Source organism: Rhineura floridana, chromosome 4 (genome assembly GCF_030035675.1).
Source record: "Rhineura floridana isolate rRhiFlo1 chromosome 4, rRhiFlo1.hap2, whole genome shotgun sequence".
Taxonomy (NCBI): domain Eukaryota; kingdom Metazoa; phylum Chordata; class Lepidosauria; order Squamata; family Rhineuridae; genus Rhineura; species Rhineura floridana.
Window position 1 is genome coordinate 4,082,074 of NC_084483.1, and position 22,315 is coordinate 4,104,388.

The 22,315-nt window shown below is 39.5% G+C and overlaps 1 protein-coding gene across 4 annotated transcripts in view; it reads left to right on the forward strand.

Moving 5' to 3' along the window:
• Positions 1 to 21,244, forward strand: part of WDPCP (WD repeat containing planar cell polarity effector) — a 255,323-nt gene extending 234,079 nt beyond the window's left edge. For 2 of the 4 annotated variants that reach the window (XM_061622282.1, XM_061622286.1), the window contains 4 exons: positions 4,175 to 4,331; positions 12,090 to 12,178; positions 15,481 to 15,509; positions 20,534 to 21,244. In XM_061622282.1, coding sequence (XP_061478266.1) covers positions 4,175 to 4,331; positions 12,090 to 12,178; positions 15,481 to 15,509; positions 20,534 to 20,584 — 326 coding nt within the window. In that variant the 3' untranslated portion in view covers positions 20,585 to 21,244. Of the gene's footprint in view, positions 1 to 4,174; positions 4,332 to 6,459; positions 8,031 to 12,089; positions 12,179 to 15,480; positions 15,510 to 20,533 lie in introns of those variants that run through there. The other 2 variants (XM_061622283.1, XR_009762090.1) reach the window with 2 other exon arrangements.
• Positions 21,245 to 22,315: the final 1,071 nt, after the last annotated feature.

Sequence of the window (22,315 nt, forward strand, 5' to 3'; positions counted from 1 at the left end):
TCGCCTAAAGTGGCCATTGGCCAGATAGGCGACACAGAAATTAAATTTATTATTATTATTATTATTATTATTATTATTATTATTATTATTATTTTGCAGACAGAATCACCCCCATTCATATTGACTTGTATGCCATAGTTTTGCCACCATCTGGTCATGTTATGTTGTATATATTTCATTTTGTATATCCTGGGAATGTGGGCAAGTTTCTTGGAGGCTTGAGAGCCACCACTTGCTCCCTGGATCCTTGCCCTTCCTGAATGCTAAAAACTGCAAGGTCTAGGCTTACTATCTGGACCTCAAAGGTAGTGAATGCCTTTCAGAGGAAGGGTGTTCTTAAGGAGGTAGTGGTAAAGCAAGCCAAATCTGAATTTGATGATTCTGGATATCACCTGGTGTCTAATGTTCCATTCCTGAGAAAAATACTGGAAAAGGTGATGGCTTCTTAGCACCAGGTAGCTTTGGATGGTACTGATTATTTTGGATCTGTTCCAGTCCGTTTTCTAGCCTGGTTTTGGTTATCTGATGGCAGAGATCTTGGAGTTGTGGTGGATAACTCAATGAAAATTATGGCCCAGTGTGTGGCAGCTGTTAAACAGATGAATTCCTTGTTAAGGATCATCAGGAGGGGGGTTGAAAATAAAACTGCAAATACCATAATTTCTACATATAATTTTACTGTGTATGTGGAAATACCTCAGTTCTAGTCACCACAGCTCAAACTATAGTTAGAAAAGGTGCAGAAATGGCAACCAAAATAATTGGGGCTGCAGCAACTTCCCTATAAGGAAAAAAAGTGAGCAAAGGGAGACATGTTAGAAGGGAATAAAATCGTGCATGCTGTAGAGAAAGTGGGCAGAGAGAAGGTTTTCTCCCTCTTTCTTAATAGTAGAACCTACGATTATCAGTTAAGCTGAATGGAGAGAGATTCAGGACAGACAAAAGGAAGTGCTTCTTCATGCAGCTCATAGTTACACTATGGAATTCACTCCCACAAGAAGTAGTGATAGTCACCAACTTGGATGGCTTTAAAAGAGGATTAGACAAATTCAGTGGCTACTAACCACAATGGCTATGTTCTACCTACACTGTTGGAAGCATTGTGCCTCTGAATGCCAGTTGCTCAGAATCAGAAGTGGGGAGAGTGATGTTGTGCTCAGGTCCTATTTGTGGGCTTCCAATAGACATCTGATTGGCCACTGTGAGAACAGAATGCTAGACTAGATGGGCCATTGGCCTGATCCAATAGGACCTATTTCTTTAGGTTTGGGCTAAAGCAGGGGTCCTCGACCTTTTTGGACCAGAGGGCACATTTCAAATGTTGATAGAGTGCTGGGGCACCCATAAAAACAATAGCTGCCAGGGGGTGTGGAATAATACAAAATTAGACAGTAGTCATTGTGAACCTTTCCCCATAATTGTATTTCTGTACTAGAAGAGCTTGACCTTGAATTTCTGCCTGGCATACAGCAGGGTTTGTTCTAAGCTTTTTTTCCTACTAGACAAACAGCCAGCATACTGCCTGCCCCAAAACTAATTAAGTAATTTGTCCCATAATGTACTATTAGCAGGGCTTTTTTGTGACAGTACTGACTAGTACGTGCACCTTTTTTGCCAGGTACTTTCTGCTGGCACCCAGAGTACTTTTATCAATATATGAGTATTGGTACCTCACTGAAAAAGCAGACTAGTAGTATACAGTTATGAATATTTGAAAGGAGCGAGTATTCATTTTCTATTTCTTTTCTGTCTTTTCTCTTTTTTAGAAACTACCAAGCTCCGTATTAAATTCTGTATGCTCAACTGCACATAGGTTTATTTCACACTGCACAAATTCTTTTGACACTGCACAAAATGTCTTGCTACATGCTAGAGTAAACCTTGCCATACAGCTGCTAAAGACACAAGAATCCTGTTTTCCCCCAATGTCAACCCTAAAGCAAAGCCTAGGCTGTTATTCTGTACCCACGTACCTGGATGTAAGCTGTATTAAACACTTCTGAGTCAATATATATACCATTGTATTGTGACTATACAGTGAGTTCTTAATGAGTCCCTGGTCTTTAACTCCTGCAATGCAGAAGACATGACTAAGCATCTCTGCAAAGTTTTCACATTCACCTTTTGTTGGGAGGGGGATCCTTTAACATTCACACACACTTATTGTGTAGCAGAAAAGAATTTCTAGGCATTTCCTGATCTCAGGAGAAGCCAGCACGGGAAAAATGTGTCCTAATCTCTAGGGGAAAAGGAAGGGCAAACTGTGGAGATTTCAAGGGCTAGAAAAAAAGACAGAAGAGGGAAAATGCACTAAAAGGGAGGGCAAAATCAGCTCTTTAAGACCCCAGGGATTTCTATTGCCTGGTGTCCAAACAACTCACTTAAATCACAGCTGACTTCACTCACAGGTTAATAATACTTACTGTAATAATAATAATTACTGTAATGCACTCTATGTGGGGCTGCCCTTGAGGTTGGTCCGGAAGTTGCAGCTGGTGCAAAATGTGGTGGCAAGACTGCTCACTGGGGCAGGGTATCGCCAACATGTCACCCCGCTGCTCAAAGAACTGCACTGGCTGTCCATTTGCTACCGGGCCAAGTTCAAGGTTCTAGTTTTGGTGTACAAAGCCCTCTTATCCCTTATATACCGAGCTGATCATTGCGCTCTGCAGGTGAGGGCCTCCTGCAGATACCATCTTATCAGGAGGTTCGTTCTGCACAACATAGGAAACAGACCTTTAGTGTGGTGGTACCTACCCTGTGGAATTCCCTTCACCATCTCTGCTATCTTTTCAGCACCTTTTGAAGGCTTTCCTCTTCTAACAAGCCTTTTAAGTTGAGACCTATCCCAGTCTGCTTCTGTGTTAGAATTGCTTTTAATATGTCTTTAACCTTTTTTAAAAAAGATGTTTTTAAAGTTGTTTTTTTAAAGGTTTTTAACATTTTGTTTTAATGTATTTTAAGATCTTTTTATGATGTTTTAAAGTGTTTTTAGTGTTTCTGTTTGCTGCCCTGGGCTCCTGCTGGGAGGAAGGGCGGGGTATAAATAAATTAATAAATAAATAATACTTATAGGCGGGAGCAGCCACGCTGTCTCATTTCATAGAAATCACTTAGAACGGTATCTGCACAGTTTGCTCCATAACTTTGTGAAACATCTTCCATAGGATGTGCACTTGGTCCCTCTTATATTTGCTTTTAATTCACTTTAAAAACCTTTTTATTCCAATCTGCTTTTCATTGCTTATATTGGGCTGAAGTTTTAAAACTGATTGCTTTGTGTTTTCTGTCTGGATTGGGATATTTTTAATGGGTTTTTATTTTTATTTTAAAAATGTATTTTATATATCTAATAAATAATATCTGTGGCTGTATGGGTGTGGTTATTTTGTTTTCATGGTATGGTATATTTACTTTTGTTTTTTGCAATGTTGTAAGTCACTTGGAAACCTTCAGGTAACAAGCAACCAATAAATCTAATAAATAACAACAATATTTGTTTTTGTGATTGTTTGTGACAGGGGTTCTTAAACTGTGGTCCAGAGACCACCAGTAGTTCGCAAGCTTCATTCCGGTGGTACGTGGCATGTCTACAATAAATATTTATATTGATTTTTAATTGTATTTTTATTGCTTCATTTATTTCTCATATTGTATTTTATTGTATTGCAGTTTCACTTCTATGGAATGCAAATTGTTGTGCAATAAAAACTATATAAGAAATTAAAGACACAATGGAAATGCAATTAAAAATCATAGCATCTAGTACAGTGCATTACAATTGCTACAACAGGCAGAAAAATTAAGTGATCTGCCAAGACTATCAGCAATTTTCAAGTGGTCCGTGGAAAACAAGGTTGAGAGCCATTGGTTTATGATATCATTTTTAAATTATATTTATATTATTTTGGTTATACTGTAGGCCACTTTGTGGAGGCTAATTGCTTGGAAATATGGGATACAAATACTTAAATATGCTCCTCTTCAGATCAATGTGTCAGGCTGCTTAGGTTACCTATAGTGGAATAGAAAACTTGTTATAATACAAAACCACTTTGACAGGTGCTAGACCAGTTCAGTCGTTGCTTTGAAAACCAATTACTACTTCCAGTAAAACTTGTAGTAATAGTAAGTTTTATTCTTAATTTCTGTTTTTAATTTTAAAAACTCCTAGAGATTCCTGGACATATGGACAGAGAAGATGCTTTAAGTGACACTTTTATAAACCTGACTGTATTGCCACAAGAGGACCAGAAAGTTCAAGACTATCTCCCAACCTCCAGTACCAATGCTCGATACTTCACAAATGTGACATACAACAACTCTAACAGGTAAAGATACAAAAAGCATGCAGCACAGTAAAAGCATCTGAAGAAGAATGTAACATTTTAATTGTCACTATCATGTAGCATGAGCCAGTGTGGCGTAGTGGTTAAGGTGTTGGACTACGACCTGGGAGACCAGGGTTCAAATCCCCACACAGCCATGAAGCTCCCTGGGTGACCTTGGGCCAGTCACTGCCTCTCAGCCTCAGAAGAAGGCAATGGTAAACCCCCTCTGAATACCGCTTACCAGGAAAACCCTATTCATTGGGTCGCCATAAGTCGGGATCGACTTGAAGGCAGTCCATTTCCATTTTCATCATTAGCATAATTTAGACTAAGTAGATATTTTAACTAGGCAATTAAGCACACATTGGCTTAAAAATATATACCATAACATAAATGTAATTATTTGAAGGCAAACTCCTGTAGTGATCGAAATACTGTAAATCAGAGGTTCTTATACTGTGATATTATATTCCATACGCTCCAGTCAGTTGCAAACAGTTGAAAAGATCTGTACTTGGCCCTGCAACTTTTTTTTTCTGACAACACAGATCAAGGTTGTGTTGACTAGATTAACAAAGCTCTGGTTTGTGGTTGTCGTAACACTGGTGCAGTATAATTTTTCCTTAAACATTTAAAGGAGTCCTTCCCAACAGCCTCGCCTAGGGCTTCTGATTTTCATAATATGGCACTGGTTTTGACAATGATGCTGATGTTGAAGGTGGGGGAGAAGATTTTATTAAAATAAATGTAGGTGCTTTGATTGGTAGAATAAAAACAGTTTGTTTATTTATTAAATTTATAATCCACCCTTCCTCCCAGAAGGAGCCCAGAATGGCAAACAAAAACACTAAAAACACTCTAAAACATCTTAAAAACAAAAGACTTATTGGACCAGGATTGCTACATCAGTGTGACACATGTATCCTAAGCACAGTACTTGGAAGCATACCTTGTTGATTTCAGTGAAAGGTATTTCCAGGTAAATGTACTTCTAGGAAAGTGTTTCTGCCTAAAGTTACTTTAAACAAACCCTAATTACATTTAACATCAATTTAAGGCTGCCTTCTAAGGGTGGAAATACACTTACTGTTCTGCCAGTTCCAATGTGTCTCCACCTCACTCTTCAAAATGGGGCACGACACTAGTCAGACCCTGCTCCTTTTTACTTTTAAATCTGGTGGGAACAGCTCAAGTGTGTGTGGGTTTTTCTTTAATTCAGCTTCAAAGAAATTTCACAACTGATGGGCAGATCAACCTGTTCCCCTCCAGGTGTGGCTAATGGAAACACTTCAATCTGGCTACTAGTATGCATCTTTGGAATAAAGTACCCTTGAATGCAGTGGGAATTAATTTGAAGGACATGGGTTCTAGTTCCCTTGAGCCTTGACAAGAACTGAACAATATTCTATGCAACTAATTTACACAATAATCCACATTCAAGCAGACATATATTAGAATGTTCACTTTCTATTCTTGTAAGGCATATTGTTCCCCAGAGTTAATTGTTAGCGATCCTGCTCTCAGATATCCTGGATTTCTTCAACTTTAGTTTCGTTTCTTGCCTTGCTGTCTTGAGTTCTGTAACAAATCAGCTAAGATGGGTCATCACAGATTGTTGATCCTTCCAAATGAACTTCTTTGTAATCACTGAAGCTTCATAAAGTGCTTTCTCCTCCCCAAGGCTGCGATTACCTCTTGCCCAGCTGAAGAACATAAAGAAAGCTTCCAACCCTCACTAACAGCTTCTTCATACCACTAAAATCCAAGTGAATGCTGCCAACCAGGCAGATCCGCAATCCCTGGATTTTCCTTCCTCTTGACCTACCAAATACAAAAGCAAGTTTCCATCTCTTACTAGCAATTGTTTGGAACCCTAGAAGTCACTTGAACCCCACCAACCCTAATGTGAGTTGAAAAGGAACCCCCTGTAATAACTTCAGATTGGCACAAAGAATAATTGACTCCTGCTAGAGGCCATAAAGCTGAGAAATTGCCTATTCACTATTATAAAACATTGCAAGTGAACATAATGTGCTAATTCTTAGGGAACAATTTGCATATATTTGCAATTGCCAAGTTCTTACCTCTCTCTGGGTTGACATTAATACATCTTCCTTTCTTGTTCTAGAGAACTTTCTGAAGAGTCAGGAAAACCAACCAGCTATACTCTCAAGATGGACCAGCTAATAGCTGTGCTGTTAAAATATATTTAGCCAAGTGCTTTATAAACCACTAGTAAATCCATGTGACTCCCAACATCCCTAACCTTCTTATAAAAGTCTTTATCTTCCTCTACATTTCTACACCTGTAAAGTGAAGCTAATACCTAATAGCTATTTTACTAGGGTGTTATGAAATTCAATTAATTATTCTGAATAACTTTAAAATCATTAGGTAGGGGTTTCCTCTTAAGGGATAACGACTATTATTCTAATCTAGCAATACCAATTAACATATTTATCTGCCCATTTCTATTCCAGTGTGCTATTATTATTATTATTATTATTTCCATGCTAATAGTTATGGTGCATGTATGTTAAAGAGCTAAAATAAGCCCTTCAACATTTCTGTTCAAGAATTTTCCTTGAACAAAGGAAAAAGCTCTACAGCTTTGTAAAGAATTTACCATCTTTTGCAGTTAGAAACCTAATACTGTTTTACTTTTCCACCATTAACATTACTGTATCATTTACATGACAATACCACATTTTGCAGATACGGAGTTTCATTCTGCTTTAATGCTAACTACAGTCCTTAGCCAAAACTGCATGGTTTCCATTTTTAGTGTTGGACCTCATTCCATTTGTCGAGCCTATCAAATCTCTGCTATGTTTATGTTTGCTTTGCCAAACGCATTTCCTTCAGCATCTTTAATGCCATTTTGGACCATACATTGTAAGATTTCAGTATACAGTTACAAGCCCTCATTAGTTTTGTTCATATGGATGTATTCTACTTGTAGGAGCAAGGCTCTGCATGTTTATAGAACATGTAAAAGTATTTAGGCATCCTTTTCTGCACTATGGTAGGAACAGGTAGTTACAGAACGCATCATGCATTGTTTCTCTCAAATTCTCCCCCTGCCCCCAACAGCTAGTTGTCTTTTTTTCTTAAGACTCTCGAGTCAGGAAGCAATGTCAGCATGCCAATAATATTAAAGGTGTGTCAGAAAGGGTGTAATATAAAAATAATAGATGTCAAAACATTCTAATCAACCTCCCTTTGATTCACAGAAGTTTGAACAAACTGGTTTACCTGGATAGTAATTAAGTTGATGATGGTGTTAGAGTGGATCCATTTTCTTATTATATATTTTTAAAAAATAAGCCTATGTTTACAGACCTTAATTTTGTAAATAAATTTGGGAATGAAAAATGGCAGCACTTTCTAAAAGATTCAGAAAAGGAATGCATCTAAGCCACTAGATCAAAAAGGCAAGAAATATCATCTCAGGATCACATAATTTCTGTCTTGCCTAATATTACTTGTCACCACCATATGCAACTTGCATCAGAAGGCATTCCAAGGGGAGAAAGGGGGACTTTAATCAGTCAGATACCAAGCACAGTTCTTACATTGCACACCTGTGGGCTTCACATAGTCCCTTGCAACTCTATTACCCCTTTTAGACATATGCCCATATAATTTCAGGAAGATCTGGTAAGACACAAGTTAGAATCGTATGCACAATTACACATGCTTTGAGGCCATGTACTTAACTTGATTTAACATTATTAAACTTTAATTTGAACATTAACTGTTGTTTACTCTGGGACTTGACTTTCACATCACTCTGTATATTAAATGCAAACTAAATTGTATATATATATTTTCTCAGTGGGGAGTTTTCAATATTCTTTTTTAACGGAGGGTAAACAAAACATCTGACAAATGCTCTACTAAAACATTTTGTAGTATAGTGTTCCAAGCATCCTGTGCCAAAACAAACTGTCGTCATGATAGAAAAACCTCACAATTATGTTTACATTAATCCAACTTGGCCCAACCCAGACTGACCTTATTTTACTCATCTCATAATCTTTTGATCTATATTAAACTTGGCACTGTAAGGGAGCATGTAGCACCAACCCTATTTCTGTATGTTAGTTAGAAATAAATGTAGTACTTTGAGTACTTCTACTGCACAGAGCTCTTAGGTAGATTTATATGTATTAGATAAAAGTGGCTAAGTTGCTTTTATCCTCTTGTGGGCTTTTCATGTTTGTTGGCTTTAATGAAAACTAGAAGCAACATCTTCTTCTAATCCTTTTGGATACAGACGAAATCCTTCCAAGCAGCGGCCAGTGTCCAAAGAAGATGGACAGTTTTAAGCTCTCTTAAAAACATAAAAATAGAGGGTTACAGCAATTTAGCAGCCAAAAAAGCAATTTACAGGTCACCATGGAATCCGCAGCTACGTGTAGGAAAGCTGACCAAGAGACTATAGAAAAGATAATGGAACTGGGGGCCAATAGGATCTCTCCACTTTGAAATTCACCTAATCTGCTCTCCAATGAAGTTCCCTAGTTTCTTTTCCTGTGCCAATAAAGATTAGTGGGATGAGGCGGTGGCATTATTGTAGCTTGAACATGGCTCAGAGAAAGCTGAAGAGCCGCAAGATTCATAGTTGCTTGCATAACCTTCACTCGGTTCAGTTTTGTTTGTTTGTTTCAGCCATTGGCCATAACACCACATGGCAACAATAAACAATATTAACCAATACGGAAAATTAAACCCATCAGGCATTAGAATAGCCTTCACTTTATTGACACAAAAACATAAACACTCATCAAAAAACGTTCTTAGCAAGACTCACCGACTGCGAATTTTAACTAACAAGTTGCAAAATTAAACTCTGATTCCATTTCTCTAAGAAGGAAATTGCCTACATACACTGCTAAAAACGTGTTTTAAATGTGTTTTTAACAATTACCAACAAATATATTGTTTAGTATATGACTATATTATACAGCCACAAGAGTAGCTAGCTGTATATTATAGCCAGCATGGATTTTTCGCATTCTGCAATGTTAAATTGACAATACGCCCCCATGCCATTCTGCTACTTCCCATAAGCTCATTTCAAAACAAAACCATTCAAAATGTGTAGGCCTGAACTCAAAAATGCTTGCTTAAAAGCTCACTAAGTTTTCATGGCGATACACAAAACAGTCAGAGAGAATTGAGAGTTCAGAGTGTAAAACAAGAGGGGGGGGAATCTAGACCCCTGTTGGACTTTTTTCTGTCAGTGGTATAATAATTTGTTGAAATTAATTAAAAATCAGCCATATTCACAGAGTACCTTAATCCTATTACTGACCTTACCCCATACCCTGACCTTCATATTCTGAAATTTAAACATTAAAAAATGCATGGCTGATTTTTAATTAATTTAAGAAATTTTCCATTGAAGTCCATTATAACATCAGGCATGATCAGTAAGAACCAACTGTCAGTATTCTAAAAGCCAGACTCACCGTTGTTTGGCTTGGCTAATCAGGTGGGCACACCCACACCAGACATTTATTTCACTTTAGACAGTCATGGCTTCCCCCAAAGAATCCTGGGAAGTGTAGTTTGTGAAAGGTGCTATGAGTTGTTAAGAGGCTTCCATTCCCCTGACAGAGCTCCAGTGGCCAGAGTGGTTTAACAGTCAGCCCCTCTTCTGGGGATTGCAGCTCTGTGAAGAGAATAGGGCCTTTCCCAGCAACTCTCAGCATCCTTCATAAACTACACTTCCCAGAATTCTTTGGGTGAATCCATTACTGTCTAAAGTGACAGTCTGGTGTGGTTGTGACCAGATAAAGGTCTGTGTGAACGTGACCAGGGACAGCATTGGTTTAAATTTGGGTGGGAGGCTACATGTGCCTGCTGTAGAATAAAAAGGTGGGGGAAACCCTGAAAATCAATGATACTGTTCACAATGTTTTCCTTTGGAAAGAGGCTTACCCTCCACCCAGTGACCACCCCCCAAGTTCCTCCCCCCTTCCTTCTCCTCCTCCCCTTCCAATTCTCCCCTTCTCTTCCCCTTCCTCCCCCTTCCTCCCCCCTCAGTGCTCCTCCTCCATCTCAGTTTCATCTATCCTAAGTGATTGTACAGGAGTAAATCCCACTGAACTAAAAAAGCATGCAAATGATCAAACCTGCCCTCCCTCCTATCCCCTCCCTTTTACTCCTTCCTTTGCCCTTCCCTCTGCCTCCCCATCCCTTGTCCTTCCCTCTCCTGTCCCCTCCTCCACTGTCAGTTTTACCTATGCTAAGCATGGTTGCACAGGGATAAATCCCACTGAACTCAAGCATGCCTTTCCCCTCCTCCCTCCCCCTCTCTCCTTTCCTTCCTCCTCCCCTCTTCCTTCTTCATCCTCGCCTGTCCGCTCCAGCCCTCCCCCCACCTTCTCCTCTCCCATGGTCAGTTTCACCTATACTAAGCATGATTGCACATGAGTAAATCCCGCTGAACTCAATAAGCATAGAAATGACAAAACCTGCCCCCTCCTTCCTCTTCCCCTACCCCTGCCCTTCCTCCTCCTCCCTTCTTCACCCTCCTGTGGTCAGTTTCACCTGTCCTAAGCATGATTGCAAGGGAGTAAATCCCATTGAACTCAAATGAGCATGCAAATGATAAATACATTCTCAGCAAACTTGCACAGAATCCCATTTCTTACCTCCCAGATTAAAAAGCAGCAAAATTCACTAATAGGCAAAAAAACCTTGTGGTTTAAGAATGTACCTATAGCCAACAAATATTTCCATCAAACTTTAAAAATCAGGGAAATTGGGCAGCTATAGTGAATGCACCAGGAGAACAGGAGACCTGACCTTCTCTCTGAGATATTGCACTGACCTATAAATTTGCAAAAATACAAACACAGTTTGGGTTGGTCTTTCACAGTCCAATCCAATTCCTATGTAGCTTGGAAGAATTTCGGAACGTTTGCCTCTGAGCGTATGGTGAGTGGTAGCAACACCTGCAATCAGCCCAAATAATAGAAAGAAGACATGTGCTGTGCTGATCTTGTTTTAGCAGGGAGGAAGCAACAATATTAAGATGCAGCTGATATAGTTCAGATAGTCACTTTAAATATGTTTGATTTACGTTGCAATTTTAGTGATGTTTCCTATAGTAAATCATTTTCTTTTGCTTCTGTTTCTGTGAATATGTGAACTACAGCAACTCTTTGCAAAATATACACTAAAAAGCTCCAAAAACAATTGTGGAATAATGACAATGACTGTTCTGCAGAATAGTTTCCAATGGACATGAGGAGTGTCTCAGTTTGCACAAGATAAAACAGTGGGAGGTGAAATATATTCTAGCAAAATTCTAGATGTGCTCTATGTTTTTAATTGACCATGCCCACCTTGCCTTAAGTGGAGTAGCTTAAACATAGCAGGCTGAAAACATTCATCTTGGGTAGGCCAAGTTTGTTTTTTCCAACAGCTAGAGTCATTGCTGAAGTAGCAACATATTGTAATCAGTCTGATTTTACATGAAACTGCAGTTCCAGATTTAACTGTGAATGCACCCAAAATAGAGATAGAACATCACCCTGTATGCATTTAGTTGGGAATAAGCTCCACTATTGGAGGTCGCTGATTCATAGGGTCGCCATAAGTCATAATCAATTTGAAGGCATATAACAAAATCTGTTTGACTTACTTCTGAGTATACATGTAGAAGAGTGCACTATAGATGAATCCTGTAAGGTGTTTATTATGTGCTATTCTTCACATACTACTGTGTCCATTTCTTTTAAGATCCACTTTTTCTAAGGAGACAGACAGAGGGGAATGTGAATTTGTATCAGACATTTACACTGCTCCACAGATGACCAAACTTGAATCTGGTAAGGATACTGTCAAATGTGTATAACAAGGAATGGTTTTGGAAACTGATGAGCTGACAGATCTGGAAGAGTTTTACAGGAAAAAAAATAATTTGCAAGGATTCCTAGTTGACTCGCAGAGTACCCATCTGTAACAACAAGATAACATGGTCTAACCAATTAGAGGAAACAAAGGAAACTGTGTAGTTTCATCTTTTGTGCCTTAATTCCTCATTCCCATGAAGGAACTGGTGAGCCATGAGTCTCTCTGGTAGTAAGACAGAAAATAGGAATTTGTTAAAGCAAATGAAGGACATTCTCCTTCACAGTCATAGTACATTTGCAGAGTTATTACCATGCATTGCTACATTATCCTTCTGTGTACTAAGCTTTTTCATTTTCCCATATTGCCTCCTCCAAGATAATTTTTGTAATACCTCATCTAGGTTGTATTAAATGGAAAGGGTAAGACTAAGTGACTTTACCTATCTGCTCCAAATCAAAAGCCTGAGAATGGCTTGTGGAAGTTTAGCATTTGTTTAGACCAATACCTGCTCCATTTGTGGGGCTCAAAGTAGATGATGCTATCAGAAACACAAAATAAAGGAGTAGATCACACAAGCATATACCTCACTTGTTCTGTCCTCACTTAATTGCTCAACACTTGAGTAAGAGCTGACACTGTGAACTAATTCCATTGGAAAGTAGTATTTTGTATGAAATGATATGAAAACTCTGGTTTTTCGATTGTGGCAACTCTTTCACATGTGCAAATCCATCGCTTGATGTTGCAGTCAAAAGCTAGACAGATTCCAATCATAAAGGTTCCCAATCCAAAATACATGTATCAAAGGGAGGTGATGTAGGTAAATGATTAGGACAGCCACAAATGTAAACAAAATTAATACATATGATTAGGGATGTACTCGTCTAGGATCCCAGGGGGTCTTAGACCCCTTAATTTTGGGGAGCAGGGTCCCTATGTCTTCAATATCCTTTCCTGCTGATTGGAGTGAATCAGAATAAAAGGAGCTACTCTTCTCAGTAGCTAACACACTCCCCTTTAGTCTTAGTATGGCAATCAAGAAGGGAAACTCAGCAAAGGAAGTTCCTTACTTTACAGCATCTTAGTACATTTGCCCATGTACTAAAATCCTTTTTGGATTTTTTTCTGTCGGAGTTCCCATAATCTGTTGAAATTCATTAAAAAATCAGCCATGTTCACAGAGTACCTGTAATCCTATTACTCACCTTGCCCCATACTCTGACCTTCATCTTCTGCTGTTTAAAAGTGTAAAAAATGCCTGGCTGATTTTTAATTAATTTAAGAAATTTTGCACTGAACTGAATGATAGTGTCAGGCATGCTCAGTAAGAACCAACTGTCAGTGTTCTAAAAGCCAGACTCACAGCTGCTGGGCTTGCCTAATCACGGGGATGCACCCACACCAGACTTTGATTTCACGTGAGACAGTCATGGCTTCCCCCAAAGAATCCTGGGAAATGTAGTTTGTGAAGGGGGCTGAGAGGAGTCTCCTATTCCCCTGACAGAGCTCCAGTGGCCAGACTGGTTTAACAGTCAGCCACCCTGACTGAAGGTCTATGAGGGAAACAGGGCATCTCCTAGCAACTCTCAGCATCCTTCACTAACTACACTTCCCAGGATTCTTTGAGAGAAGCCATGACTGTCCAAAGTGAAATAAAGGTCTGGTGTGGATGTAGCCAGGGACAGTTTTGGTTTAAATTTGGGTGGGAGGCTACATGTGCCTGCTGTAGAATAAAAAGGTGGGGGAAACACTGAAAAGCAATCATACTGTTCACAATGTTTTCCTTTTGGAAAGGAAAGGGGCTTCCCCTCTGCCCAGTGCCCACCCACCCAATCTCCTCCCCCTCCTCCTACCCTCCCTGCCCCTCCTCAAGGTCAGTGGTGGACTACAACATCAGACACCAGGGTTAAAATCCCCACATAGCCATGAAGCTCACTGGATGACCTTGGGCCCGTCACTGCCTCTCAGCCTCAGAGGAAGCTATGGTAAAACCACCTCTGAATACCGTTTACCATGAAAACCCTCATTGGGATCAACTTGTAGGCAGTCCATTTCCATTTTCCAACATGATTGCACAGAAATAAATCCCATTGAACTCAAAAAGTATACAAATGATCAAACCCACCCTCCCTTCTCCTCCCTTCTATCCCTTCCCTCTTGCTCCTTCCCTCCTCTTTCCTTTGCCCCTCCCTCCCCATACACTTCCAATCCCTTCCTTCCCCTCCCCTCCCCCTCCCCATGATGGCACAGGAGGAAATACCATTGAACTCTATAAGCATACAAATGATCAAATCTGCCCTCCCCCTTCCTTTGCCCCCCCTCCAATCTTCTCCGTCCCCCTCCTCCTCCCCCATGGTCAGTTTTACCTATCCTAATCATGATTGCATAGGAGTAAATCCCATTGAACTCAATAAGCATGCAAATGATGACCTGCCTTTCTCCTCCTTCCCCTCTCCTTTCCCTTCCTCCTCCCCACCCCGCTTCCTTCTTCCTCCTCCCCTGCCCACTCCAGCCCTCCCTCCCTCCCCTGCGGTCAGTTTTACCTATCCTAAGCATGATTGCACGGGAGTAAATCCCACTGAACTCAACAAACATGCAAATGATCAAACCTGTACTTCTCCCCTTCCTGCTGCTCCCCTCCCTCTCTCCCCCTCCCTCCTTCTCCCCCACCCATCCCCTGTGGTCAGTTTCACCTATCCTAAGCATGATTGCAGAGGAGTAAATCCCACTGAACTCAATAAGCATGCAAATGATCAATCCATTCTCAGCAAACTTGCACAGGATCCCATTTCTTGCCTCCCAACCCAAATTGGGTATGCATTTTGACAAATTCGTAGGGCAGTACAATATCTCAGAGAGGAGGTCAGGTCTCATGGTCCCCTGGTGCATTCACTATAGCTGCTCAATTTCCTTGCTTTTTAAAGTTTGATAGAAGTATCTGTGGGCTATAGGTACGTTCTTTAACCGCAAGGTTTTTTGCCTATTAGTGAATATACATAGGTATAAAGAAGAAACAGACCTGATACATTGGAGCACATGAGTTCCCCATGTTTATATGAATCAGAGAGCACTGTCTCCATGGCAGTTTTGCCAGAAGAATAAGCACAAAGTTAGCTTGTGTATCTCCTTTTTAAAAATAAATATAATTACATATGTAAATGTGTAAAGAATATTTAATGTGTGCATCTTAAAAAGAAACTGCAGTTAATGGAATTGGTTCTTCTAACTTGTGTGTTTTACTACCTAGTTCATTCAAATGACTTGTCTTGTTTTTTAGAAACTCCTGAGGAAGTACCTGATGGACAGGTAAAGAGTTTTCTACTTTACTTAACTTTAAATACCTAAATTTCCTAGTCCTCCTGACACCCAGCGCATCACATTTTTAGAAAACATTGTTATTTGTTTATTGTTATTTTTATTTATTGCACTTATTAGCAGAGCTTGGAAGATTACTTTTAAAAAGTAATAAATTACAGTTACAGTTACATGGCCCAAAAAAGTAGTAATTACCGTTACAATTACAATTACTCTCAAAGTAACTGATTACTTTACTTTTCCTTCAAAGTAATCACTACAATTACATTTCAGTTACTTTTTTAAAAAAATGCCTACAAGGTGCTGGCCTTGGCTGCTGCACATCTAAGCAGCCTAAAACAGCATTAAAAATAAACAAATACATACAGCGGTAGTAGAATAATTATTTTTATTCATAAGATAGCAATGCTGGTCTCTCTGCTGGTAAGGGTGGTGGGGAGGGAGGCTGAGGCCACTACTCAGATCCTTGCACGTCAAACCAAGTGCAACCCCCCCACTCACCCAGCAAGCATAATCTCTCTCACTTAACCACCTCCCAGACCCTGCCCTGCCACCAACTAAGAGACACTCACCCAAGCAAACATTTTCCCCTGAGATGCAAAAAAAGTTAAAATACTGCAAATACAGCACAATAGCCAGAGAGGGTGATGGAGGCCACTTTGTGTGCCAAGTGCAAGCACAGTATTCTCTCTCTCTCTCTCTCTCTCTCTCTCTCACACACACACACACACATTGTCATGTTTCCCCTCCACAGTTTTTTATCTCCATCCTGCTGCTGCCTCCTTCTTCTCCTTTATCCATGTTCTTGACCTCCAGATCCTTTTTTCCTCCACTCCATTCTTCACCACCACTATCAGTTTTTTTAAATAATTGTTTTCTCCACTCCACCCCGTCTCACTCTCCACCTCCTCCCTTGTCACCTCCTACCCATCCACGGAGCATGTGGAAAGAGCAACACTGCACAGAAGCCCAGTTTGAGGCACATGATTTTCATCCACAAATCAGAGGAGCAGAAGACTTCCCCTGCTCCCCCCCAAAAAGTAATGCCCAAAAGTAATGCTGGAAACATTACAATTACTCCACAAAAGTAATAAAATTACTTCTAGTTCTATTTCAATCAAAATGTAAAGGAATTACCCACTCGTTACTCAAAAAAATAATGAATTACAAGTAATTCGTTACTTGTAACTAGTTACTTCCAAGCTCTGCTTATTAGTCGTTTTTCACAAAGTGACCCAAAGCAACTTTATTTATTTATTACATTTATACCCCACCTTTCTTTTCACAAGAGAAACCCAAAGCGGCTTATATATGGTTCCCAGGCAGTCTCCCATCCAGTCACTGACCAGACCTGACCTTACTTAGTTTCAGCAGGGTGCTGGCCTCATGTGCCTTCAGTCCATAGCCTGGAACCTTTCAAAAATAGTACAAACTTTCAAAAATAGTACAAACAGTAAACCAAGTATAATGTTTGTTTATATACTGCATGATGCTTTAGAGAGTAAAGGCCTTTGACCCAAGGAGCTTAGAGTCTAAAATTCAACAGAGGAAGGGGAATCCGGGAAATAATATACAATTATTTCCATTTCATATGCTTAGCTTGGTTACAACCTTACAGAGCAATCCAAACCCTCCCTTAGACTGGGAGGCTGGGGATTTGAATGTGACAGAGGCATCTCTCCACCCAGTTCAGATGCTAAATTGGTGTCCTGATGGCCAACAACAGAGTAACACAGACGTCACTCTCTTGGCACAGCACTCTCCTTTCTGCTCACCAAACATTCAAGCAGGTGGGAGTGCTGTTTGCAGTACCCAGCGTAAGGCCTGAAGCAGGGTATTCCAGAGATAGGGAGTGGGTGGGGCTGAGCCAGCCCAGGATTCATTGGATCCTGAGCCAGTTTCACTGCTGTCATGCAACAACATGAGGCCCAATACATGCCTGATGGCATATTGACCTGCCTGTTCCCCCATCTTCCACCTGGCCGCTGTTAGTAGAAGGGTTGTACATGTGGTGGTGGCCCCACCACTCTGTAAAGCCCTGCCAGCAGGTGGGAGGGGAAGGTTTGGATTGCTCCATTAGTTGCCTGAGAAAAGGGGGGTTTTACAGGAGAGCAGTTGTGGGAAACGTGTTGCCCTCCAGATGTTGTTCAATTTCAGATCCTATCAGCTCCAGCTAGTATGGCCAATGGCCAGGAATGATGGGAGTTATAGTCAAAAACATCTGGTGGGCTGTAGATTCCACAACCTAGCATTAGGGAAGGAAGGTTCAACTTATTCAATTGTAATTAAAGTGTTCAGCAAACAGCTTCAAGAAAACTGAAGTGATTCAGCATTTAATTTTAGTCCATGGTTTACCAGGTCTCAGCTCTGTAACCTAGTTTAGATTCCAAGAATATATGGAGCAGAGTGCATGCCTTCTCTGTTGAATATTCACAGCCATTCATACAATCAGAAATTAGAGTCTTGGCCTAAGAGGTCTGCTGCATGCCTTCTAGTCAGGCTTGAGACTTTGTAATTCTCATCTTAGAAATTATGCGCTGTCTATATCTGTTTTATCAACTATACATTAATTTAAGTCAAAGTACTTACTCAGACTATTTGAGTCTTTCACTAGCTTACATTTTATCCTTCTTGTGTTCATTCCAATAATTAATTACATTCACTCCGAGGATAGCATAAGGGCCCTGCCAAAAGCCATTCAGATTCTGTACAGAATAATTTGTAAGCAACCTACTTGACTAACATGAACTTAGCATAAAACACAAATTAACATTCTACTGGCTTCTGTACTCTCAATGACACTTTTTTAAAGTAATGAGCCAGTGAAGGAACTGGAAGAAGAAATCCTTCTCCCTCCATTAAAAACTGTTTCTAAGGGCCCAGTCCTTGAATTAAGACATCATTTCTGTGCACTTTCACACATGTTAGGATCTGAAAGTGGCTCTCTGTGCTTTATGTGTCAGGTGAACCGATATTCCAAAACTGTTTCCCACAGCATAGTGTGAATGACAGACACCTGTGTGTATCCATTGGGGACTTGACTTTTCAAGATGGAAAGAATGCTGGGGGTGAGGAAGCAAAGCAAAAGTAGATATGCCGTGGAGGGGGGCTGTGGCTGAAGGGTCACATGCAACCTTTGGCCTAAGTTCATGTGGCCTACTTAATTTCATGAAAGTCAACAGAGGGGGGAAGTTGGGGAAAGCCAAAGCGAACGAAGGATGAGAGGGGAAGCCCTCTGCAAATGATCAGTTCATCCCTCTGGCAAACGTCTTGTCTCTCCCCTAGCAGCAGGGGGAGAATGAGAGAGAGGGGTGGCCACAGCCACATTTGCCTCCACCCACCACTGGCTTCATTCCTTGACAGACTACGCCTGAAGGAATGTGGCATTGGGCAGAAAAAAAGTCCCCCCTCCTCACCTTATATAGTCCCCAACCTTCCAATTCAGATTTTCTAAATACAGGTTTGAAGGATTTCCCCCCCAATCTCCAAACAGAAACTGGGAGGTTTGTGATGGGTATAACTGCAATAGTTTTAGAACAGGAATGCTGGTGTCAAAACCGTTCACAAAATATAGATCATACTGGCAAACAGGTTTTATTTCCAGGATAGTGTAGGGAGTATTTTGCTACATGCTATATCTGAAATGTACAAAGCAATGTTAATTGGTTTCTAATTTGTAATTATATGGGGGTGTAAAATAAAAGAGAGCTTTGTTGTATGGAGGGATATGGGGAAACACCTTGTGTTGTGCAAAGTAAAACAACTCATTACAGTATGTTAGCAAATACCAACTAACACCTTTAAAAGCCCACACTACTCTTACTTGCAGTTTAATACAGAGAAAGGGTAGGCACCAATGCTGGAACTATAGTACAGTTGCAAACATATTAGCTGCTGAAATTCAGGTTTTATGCAATAAATAATAAATAATAAATAAAATTTTTATTTATGAGTCACCTATCTGGCCGAATTAACGGTCACTCTAGGCGACGTACATCAACACAATAAATACAATATAAAACCAAAACCACAGTCAATAATTAATCTAAAAATACCAGCAATATTGTGCCGGACTGTTTCTATCTTGCATTTAGAACAAATATACCATGAGATGGAGCTGCTGGTCTGGTAAATGCATGTTGTTCAAGACTCAGCTACTCTGACATATGAATGTTACTTTTTTAAAAAAAAATCCTCATGAATTCCATTTAAACTTGCCAGCACAGAAATAAGCCTGAAGCAGCCTTAACTTGCACACTTTTGCTGCCAAATTTTATACCTTTTTACTTAAAAGACTAGAACATATGGTGAATGTTGCAGTAAGGTAAGTGTCCTTTTGTTTCAAGTTCCACACCTAGTTTTCTTTATATCATGAAGATTAAAGCATTTATATGTAGTTTCAAAAGGAAAGAGTGCCTCATTGTAGAGAAAACATACTCATATTGTGAATTCTAGTGCAGCAAAAGCATTCACATTGTATACATGTAATCATGAATTACAAAATATCCCCATTCTTGAAGGTGTGCATTTTCAGAAATGATCATCTTTTTTAAAAGCTTAGCTTTTTAGAGTTTTGTTCAAGAGTGCAAAGATATAACCACTTGATACATGGCCAGAACCATGGCATTAAAAGTTGTTTTCTAATAAATAAAATCAAGAATCAGAATCAGATTTTCCTGCTTATTGGTCGGTCAGGCCACACACAAACACACACATAATAATAATAATATAGACATCATAAAACATCAGGAAAACGTGTGAAAAATGAATTACCATAATAAAAGCTGGTTATAAACATTTTCTCACAGAGTATGGGTGATGTATATTAGTATATAAATCAAGAATTAAGTTAACCAAAGAAATAGAAACATAATTAGACTTTTTAAAATTTAATCATATACAAGTTGCTTGTTTCCTTGAAAATGTGGCTAGAATGAGAAGAATATAAGTCTTCAAATCTATAATGTATATTTGATTTATATACTGTAACAAGTGTCATTGTTCTCTTTCCGCAGGAAACCAGAGGAAGCAGCTCTATCAAAGTGGTGCATTTTGGTCTGGTATAAGCCAAAAATCTTAAATAAAATAAATAATAATCATAAATAATTAATACTTAAGCCTTGAAAGAAAGTCAAGACCCTACCCACCTACTGTTGAGAACTTTCAACTACATTAGATTCTGTCAATTCTGAAATAATATTTCAACAGTAAATGTTCAGCACTTAGTCCCATTTATTTCTGTGGGAGAAAATTTGACAATCGGTGGGATTTAAATGTGCTCAGCTTTGACTGAATCCATCCACCATTTTTAAAACACAGTTGGCCCAGTCCTGAGAAACACTCATACTGCCCACAGGGTGCCATGGTGCTCCTTTGTACATTCCAAAGGAATGCATTAGATCAGGGCAGGTGACCACCTGACTAGCAAAGCTGTTTCATATCAGCATTATATTAGGGACCCAACACCATAGGGTTTTCTGTTCATCCACCAGTCGTTACACTGGGATTACAAAGATGGGCAACATCGCAGAAACTCATTTGAATTTAACTGAAGTTATCCAACAACACTTGTTGAATCATACCATAAACAGGCCATAAAATACCTTTAATTGTGTGCTTACAAGCTGATGAATAGATTGAATTATCTATGGCTATTGTATCATTTATCATAATTCTGTATTTCTTTGATTTTTTTCTTTGCAGTAGCTTATCTCTATAGCAAATAAACTATTACTATTATTGTACAAAACTTAAGAGTAAGAGATTTGTTTCTTACTTCGATCAAAGTGGAAAAAACAAAAAGTAAAAAGTTTCTTACTCGTAACATACACAGCAAACATAGAGCTTTTCAAAACAGGGTGCCACTTTTTTACAAGACAGTCCCGCAAATGTTGCAAGTAACCACAAAAAGCAAATACTGACTATAATGGAAGGACAGTTACATGAGGTAGCATTGAATATGGATCCAGGATTCCTGCCCTAGAGGGTGGCTTTTATACCATCTGATAGCATCTTTGCTCCAGGTCTGCAGAACCTGTAACAGTCCAAGCCTACACATGCCTGCGCAGAAATAAGTGCTATAGAGCGAAATGGGGCTTACTTCCAGGTACAAGGGTATAGGATTACATCCTAAATACCATTTAAGAACAACCATTGACGTTCGCAAATACCCATCCTTCTTTTTACATCTATGAGTAAATCCCTAAATCTTACAGAACCACAAATTGCAAAAGAAGCTCTACATACATCAAGGCACCTATGGTCACCTGTAGAGTTATGAAGAAGGCCATGCATATGCACAAAACTGGACATTTTCCTTTCCATTACCATCAACTGACAAATAAACCTTTATGAGAATTAGGGATGGGATCCATCGGCTGGTACCAGTTCAAAAGCAAACTGTCGACCTAACAGGCTGGTATCAAGTTGAGTTCATTATTTGTTCTCTAGCCACTGTGCTTACCAATCTGTTTTTTCCTTCACAAAAATATTGGTATTAATATTGATATTTTGAATGGAAATATGGATGTTTTGAAAGGAAATATTGACAAATTTTTCATTCTTAATGATATTTTATAAGCTGATTTAAAAAAACTTTTTTTGAAAATAGCCACGGAAAATGCTACAAAAATCTGATCCACAATGACAGAGATTTAAGTGAATTCATGGAAAATTCCATACCAAATCCAAACTGGGCAGAATTTAACACATCCCTAATGAGGGTATGAGTAAAACACTCAAGCTGAATTGGTAAGTGGGTTTCAGCTTTTCAGGCGAGAAGGTTGACCAAACCCACC